Here is a 7744-nt window from a genome sequence, read left to right as displayed (position 1 = left end):
TTCGAGTTCTAAAACATAAGATGACCTTTTGGGTCATCATAGAGACCTAATCATCCCTCCAAACTGAAATAGTTCAAGTGACATTGTATGCCTAATAAATTTATTAACCCCTTCTATAAATTCCTCCGTCAAAAACCAATGATTAGGATAATTTCTACTATACATCCAACTACGATATTCCATCTACACAAAGAACAAATAAATTGAATATTATATTAATTGAGTATTCAAATTAATTTATAGTTTAAGTTACATAATAAACTTTAGTAATAATATTGTTCTGACCCTATCATTAATCATAATTAGACTCGCTAGAATAATTAATTAGTCAAGCCATTTAATTAGACTAATTTAATTAGACTAACTCAATTAGATTAATTGATATTGTCGTTTTAAAAATTTATACCTTAAATTAATTTATACATTAAATAATTTAAATGCATAAATTTGAGTTCTATTAAGAACCATAAGTTCATAATTTAAGGTAGTTCATAATTTATACCTTAAATTAATTTATACATTAAATAATTTAAATGCATTAATTTGAGTTCTATACCTTAATTCTAAATCTAATGTAGTTCAAACTAAAAACTCTAAAAAAATTATTATTTTAGGTAGTTCAAATCTAAATCTAAATCTAATGTAGTTCAAAAACCTTATTTAGTCACATAAATCCTAAATAGACAAAACCCTTAAAATATTGCATAAAATTATATTCAGAAAATTAAAAATTAAAAAGCTAATAAGGTAGATTACTAACCTTGAAAGAGAATGATAGTGGTGGTGGTGCCGAGGAGGGGAATGGCAGTGGTGGTGGTGGCGGCGTGAAACAAGCTAGTGGTGGTGGTGGCGGCTATGTTGTTGTTGCTACAACTTCAGTATTAATATATCACTACATCTTATAAAACTATACTCTTTGTTTTTAAATATGTTATATTAAGTTTTAATCGAATATAATTGAATTTTCAATTGATCCACTAATGAAGTATCCGAGCAAAGTACTAGTAAGGTGATCGAGAATGAAACATTCAAGACTCTGTGTGTGTGTGTGTGTGTATGTGTGTGTGTATGTGTGTTGTGAAATATATGTAGATTGTAAATAACAATAACTTAACAATAATACTGACCGAAATTGGTCGGTAAATTAATAATATTTCTAAAAAATAATTTTTGTTATGGAAAAAACCAATTGACCTTGGGCGGGAAAAAATAAATTAAAATTTTCGACCGATTTCGGTCGGTATCCTTGAAATTTTTTAATTAAACTTTTTTAATTAAAATCCTAATCAGGTCTTGGTCAAAGATTAACCAATTTCCGACCGATATTGGTCGGATTTTTTATATGTGTCAGATGTAGCAATGTTTATTTGTTATGGGACCACTTTTGGTGGTCGGTATTTTTGTGTGAAATTTTTTCTTTGACTTTTGCGACCAATTTACCTATTTTTCGACTGATTTCGGTCGATTTCCTCATCCGGCCGATTTCGGTCGGTATGCTGTGGACGGTTTTTGACAGTTTTTCAGTAGTGCAAGGAGAGGTTGATCTAGTGTATTTCATAATTTGATGGGGGAAATTGTTCAAGTTTAGTTGAAGGTATCTTTTTTTTTTTTTTGGGTGGCCCAACATAAATCAGAAAAATCTCAAACAAATTAAAATTGACATAGTTGTGCAGGCAATTGCATTGAGACTGCAGATACTACTCGAACAAATTAACATACTCCACAAATTAAACAAGTTGAAAAATCATATATTAGAAAAGAAACAAATTAAATGTCATTATTAGTTCTCATAAACTTGATTGGAATTCAAAAACATACATTGAATAGAATGATGAAGAAAAACCAAAACAGTTTCTTCAGGGTAAGGAGAATTCAAACAAACTTCCCCCGAAGACATAGGGTAAGCTGTCTTTAAAATGGAGATTTTAGTAGCCTTCAGGCTTGTAGGCAATAAAACTGATGCACTGCACTTGACGGACGTTGTCGAATCCAATGATTCTGATCCAGGCTTGTGGGTAAGCCTTCTTAGCCTCCTCGACCTCAGCCAAGACCTGAGTGGCATCAGTGCACCCGAACATGGGCAACTTCCACATGGTCCAGTACCTTCCATCGTAGTAACCTGGTGACTTGTTGTTCTCACGGTAGACGAATCCGTGCTGCACATATCCACAAGATAAACAAAACATTAACATGAGATAATACTCCTCTTTCACTTAATCAACTATATATGTATAATCCCAAACTAGTTAGGATTGAGTAATTCATGTTAGTTATGCTTGATAATAGTAGCAAGATTTAGAATAGATGTTGACCTCAGTCTCGAATTCCAAGCAAGGAACCCATCCATTTTTCAAAAGGTACTCAACTTCCCTAAGCAATTGCTCCACGCTCAAATCAGGAAGGTATGAGAGAGTCTCGTACTTCTTCTTGTTAATTGGTGGCCACACCTACATATATATTCCACATAAAAAATTTACGGTACAAGTATGGAATATAACATTTTCAATCTAATATTGGGGTGTCAATGAATTTTGTGATCTTCTATGCATATACTCAATCCGTTTCAATTTAGATAATTTAGCTTGACTTGACACAAAGTTTAAGAAAAAAAAAATATTTAAAAAATTTGTGATCCTAAAAGCTTAAGGGGCAAAAGGTTTGTGGGACCATGCCATTTGTATGATTATAAAAGCTTAAAGCGGATAAAATGAAAAGTTTAAAGTTAAATTGTTTTTAAATTTGGAAACGTGTCATTCTTTTTTTAACGGACTAATAGGAAAATTGTGTAATTTAAATTGAAATGGAGGGAGTAATATATTTGGTGAAATTAAGGCACATAGTATAGTGCCTTAATTACAAGTAATCATCGACAAAAAATAAGATAGGGTACCTGCTAAAGCTAAAACAGGTTAAGATACACTAAGTTCAATCCAGATATTATATACTTCTAGTACAAACCTGCATGCATTGAACTCTTCCGCCGTTGCTAGCAATGGAAGTAATGTCAAGGTTTTGTTTCCTGGAAACAGGGAAGGAGGTTGCGGACTTGAGACCAGTGAAGGGTGCAACCATACTGGCTTGAGCAGCATTGGCGCCGGTCGCAACAGCGGCAGCTGAGGACATAACTGAGGAAGCCATTGCTGAATATTAATTGCTTAGCTTGAAGCTATTGCCCCCTCTATATATAACGATGAAGTTGCACATACGGACACAAAATCAAGCAAACCCAATCTTAGAGGAATGGTAACCGCTATTATGTGGTTCTTGACATTACAAATTAAATTAATGACCACATGAAAGGGTAGCAATGACTTTTTTTTTTTTTTTAAAATTTTAGCTAAGCTATTTACATAAGCCACAATAAGGGGTTCCACGTGGCAGAAGCTCATTGATCTTATCTCATCCTAAATGGGGTAAGGAATAGGGTATGAATGTGTAAAAATGGTTGGTTAATTTCTCTTTTGGGTAAGCGTTTTATTTGTTTTCTTGCCATCTGCATTGGCTGCTACTTGCAGTCGTTAAGCTTGGATTGGGAGACCATTCCTTTGCGTGCAGACGATTCAGACTTTTTGTTTGGACGCAAATCATTTTCAAATTTTGTCCATTCACATCAATATACTTATCTTTCTTTCAAATTTTGATGATTTCAAGGTCCAGGTTTCAAAGAATTACATTTTTGTGTTAACATACACTTTAATTTATACCATGATCTTGAACATGATAATCTTACATATAATCGTTACAAAAAAACATACCTGAAACGGAAGCCATTATCACAAAGCGGAAGCGTTTATCGAAATTGATTTCTCGCCCTTTGCCCTAACTTTCGTTACCGTCGACTTTAGTGATGGAAGAGAGAATTAAAATACGGTATCCCTAATGGGTGGGGAGATGACCAATTTATAGAGGTTCTCACTTAATCTGGTACGTCCATCAAGTAACCGATCGGACGGATGAGATTTGCTCATTAATTAAATATTAATTATGAGCCTTAAACCTATTGGGCCACACACATAGGAAAACTTACATTCTCCCACTTGGCCCAATAATCACATAATATTAATATTTAATAATATAAGAACATTAGTTGCGCATAAACAAATCTCTTCTATAATGCCCATCATAAATACCATAATACGATAAACTGCTAAATGTGAGTTATGGCGGTTATATATAATTTGTCTACATACTCCCTTCCATATACTACAACATTAGCAACTCATCGTACCAGGTCCATAAGCTATAAAATATTATGGTCCACAATAATGTCTCATTGAGACTTATCCTGTAATATCTCAAAACAATAATGTGTACACCATTATGAGAAACATGAAGTAATTAATGTATATCAGAAACACATAAATGAGCTTAGAGTGTCAAAATATCATAAATACATCAGTCATAAATACAGCCAAGACCCATTCTATGTACATGTTCTTTAAATATCTTTGGCTGTAAACCTTTCATTAACGGATCTGCAATCATGAGATCGGTTCTAATATGCTCAAGTGACACTCTTTGTTTTTGAACTCCCTCCTTGACAGTAAAGTAATTTAATTCCATATGCTTGATACCTTTGGAGTACTTATCGTTCTTGGAGAAGAATACTGTTGCAGAATTATCACAATAAATTTTTAACGGCTTGGTAATGGTGTCGACAACCCCAAGTCCTGAAATAAAGTTTCGCAGCCATAATGCATGAATCGTGGCTTCAAAACAAGCCACAAATTCTGCTTCCATTGTGGATGTAGTAATAACAGACTGTTTGGCACTCTTCCATGATATTGCTCCTTCATCCTATTGGAACAAATAACCAAACTGTTACACCCCATATTTTCGTACATTAAAGTATGCCATAAATAAATTAATGGAAGCTCGGAAATGAGATGTTACATCCTGCATTTTCGAACGTTAAAGTTTCATCATAGGTTCATCGACGCAAGTTCGGGAATGAAATTTATTTTGTGATTATAAGCATTATGCTATTTTAAACAAGTGATGAGTAAATTGGTGAAGGTGAGAGGATAAGCAAATCGGAAAAAATAAATTTCATCGAAGTTTGATATTTTGGGATAAAATATGGCCCGAACTAAAATATCCGATATTTATGGGCTAGTACCATACAAGGTACCACATGGCCATGATATTAAGGTGTATAAAGTGTGTTAAAAGTGAGTAGTATTTTAAGTAATTTAAGATAATTCTTAATTATGTGGGTAATTAGTTAATTATTGGGTAATGGGATATTACTCAATTAATTAAGGATTAATGGTTGATTAATAATGATTTTGGATAAAGTTTGAACTCCATAACGTGGAAGCAAACCCATCTAAGGATTGTGACTCATAAGTCACTATGATTATGTGGAAATACTTAAAGAGTATGAGTCATACTCATTAAATAAAGAAATGGGCATTTTGGCTTCTTTGGACATTAGATATTCAAGTAGTAATCTGATAATGATTTCTTAATTGAAAAGTGGCATCATAAGTGAGTACGTGTAAGTCATTTAGTATTTGGCTTCATTGGACTTAAAGAAACAAAGTAAGAGATCTTATAACATTTTTCCTAATTCAATCATTTCAAACAGAACACTCAATCTAGCAAGTTTTCTGTAAGAAATCTTATAACATCTTTCTAATTTAAGCATTTCAAACAGACGCTACACTTAGCAAGTTTTCAATAAATTTCATTCTCAAAAACACTTCAAATCAGATTCTAAACCTTACTCTAGCAACGTGATTCTTCAAATTCCTAAAAAAAAAATAAAAAAATCCAACGAGAATTATTGAAATCATAGCAACGTAAAATTTTACGGTTCTAAAGGAGTACGGTGTAACCTTTTCCAAGAACATCATACAGACTTTTTCCTAATCCAGGTATGTTAAGGCTATCCCTTCTTTCTTTTTGGCATGATCCAAATGATACAAACGAAACGAGCAAAATACGCAACTTTCATAAATGAATCTATTCATAGAAATACTAGGGGTGTCTATATTCTTAATTCTCCATGTGAATTATTATTATTATATCATCTGTTCATGAGTTTCAGAAAAATATGTATTTGATAAAGTTTGTCCGAAAGGAGTATTAATTTTATGATATTCGAGAAATCTTATTAACGTATTTCTTATACATTTCATGCATTTATACATGTACATTGACCCATGACCAGAAGGCATTATATACGCGTATATTATATGTATATGGGATATGGGAAAAGGTTAAAGGGGTTATATACGCACCACAACCTGATCAGCTGGTATACGTTGATGATTTTGCCCACAGTGGATGAGATGATATGATGGGATGCCCTCAGAGGCTTGATGATGTTATGTACGCATATACCTATGCATGGTATGTCATTTATACGCACATGCATGACATTATAAAATTTTCATGATTCACAGAGCTATTCAGAATTACAGGTTGAGTTCTTTACTCCATATTTCTTTCATGTCTTTTATATACTACTGTCATGCCTTACATACTCGTTACTTTATTTGTACTGATGTCCCTTTTTCCTGGGGACGCTACGTTTCATGCCCGCAGGTCCCGATAGACAGGTTGAGAGTTCTCCTAGTAGGCTATCAGCTCAGTAGAAGGTGTTTGTGCACTCCACTTGCTCCGGAGTTGCCTCTTTGGTCAGTATGATTTGAATATGTATTGTTTGGTATGGCGGGGCTCTGTCCCGACCTTTATGATATTTATGTACTCTTAGAGGCTTGTAGACAGATGTCATGTATACGGATACTAGTATGGCCTTATAGGCTAGTACGTCATATGTATAAGTCAGTTTATCAAGTTGGGTCACCCTATATTGAGTATTTTCTTATGTTTTAATCTATTTATCTCACGACAGCCTCTCCGGCTCAATTACCTATGATTGTATGATACGAAAGATACATTACGTTGGTACTCGGTTGAGTAAGGTACCGGGTGCCCGTTGTGGCCCATCGGTTTGGGTCGTGACAGAAGGGGTACCAGAGCTGTTCTGTCCTAGGGAGTCTACAAGCCGTGTCTAGTAGAGTCTTGTTTATGGGTGTGTCGTGCACCACACTTATAAGCAGGAGGCTACAGGGCATTTAGGACTGTCACTCTTTCTTCTTACTCTATATCGTGTGGTAGAGCTCAGTTGTAAGAACTCAATTTCCTAAACTCTATCCTAGTCATAATACAACGATGCCTATATTCAGGAAGACAGTTGGTAAGAGATATAATTGTGGAAGAGTTGAGTCAGAGGGACTCGATTTTTGCATCATGCTTATGATGGATAAACATGAGTAATTCAGCAGATCATGTCTGTACTAAGACGTGTAAGCCTCTTGATAAGGAGCCTTAAGGCAAGAATATTTATCCACCTTTATGGCGAAAGACAATGAGAGATTCAGAAGATAAATACAAGTTTCAAGGAGTAAAAGAAATAAGATGAAGAAAGGTACGAGGTACCCAGTTAATAAAGATTATCATTATTCAGGAAGGGAGATATAAGCATTTTGAGTTACCTTCAACAGTGACAGATATATGTAAAATTGGCCACACCGATCTCAGTTATGCCCTATGGGAGCTAACAGACATAGTTTAAGAGAAGGACGAGTTATCAAGATCCAGCTGGGGATAGAGTAATCCAAAATAGTGGATGGATTGGTAGAGTTAGTTGACAATATCCGAAGGATGGTGCAAACATGGTAATGGATCTCCTTGTGAGACACCTCGATGGTGCACCCTAAAATAGTACAGCTAG

The 7744-nt window shown here is 34.4% G+C and overlaps 1 protein-coding gene across 1 annotated transcript; it reads right to left on the bottom strand.

Annotated features, from left to right (window-relative positions):
* Positions 1-1751: 1751 nt before the first annotated feature.
* On the bottom strand, positions 1752-3171 carry LOC104098022 (ribulose bisphosphate carboxylase small subunit, chloroplastic 2). Its single transcript, XM_070195161.1, has 3 exons — positions 2959-3171; positions 2313-2447; positions 1752-2156 (listed from the first exon to the last, which is right to left on the bottom strand). The coding sequence occupies exons 1-3, from the start codon at positions 3136-3138 to the stop codon at positions 1926-1928; spliced, it is 546 nt and encodes a 181-aa protein (XP_070051262.1). The 5' UTR covers positions 3139-3171; the 3' UTR covers positions 1752-1925.
* Positions 3172-7744: the final 4573 nt, after the last annotated feature.

This window comes from Nicotiana tomentosiformis, chromosome 2 (assembly GCF_000390325.3).
Source record: "Nicotiana tomentosiformis chromosome 2, ASM39032v3, whole genome shotgun sequence".
NCBI classification, from domain to species: domain Eukaryota; kingdom Viridiplantae; phylum Streptophyta; class Magnoliopsida; order Solanales; family Solanaceae; genus Nicotiana; species Nicotiana tomentosiformis.
Note: the sequence above shows the minus strand (reverse complement) of the source record. Positions and strands in the feature narration are given on the sequence as shown.

Coding starts and splice junctions, on each gene's coding strand:
- LOC104098022 (XM_070195161.1), bottom strand. CDS start 3,138: ATGGCTTCCTCAGTTATGTCCTCAGCTGCCGCTGTTGCGACCGGCGCC. Junction 2,448..2,958: donor GAAGAGTTCAATGCATGCAG/GTTTGTACTAGA, acceptor ATATATATGTAG/GTGTGGCCACCAATTAACAA. Junction 2,157..2,312: donor GCTTGGAATTCGAGACTGAG/GTCAACATCTAT, acceptor GGATATGTGCAG/CACGGATTCGTCTACCGTGA.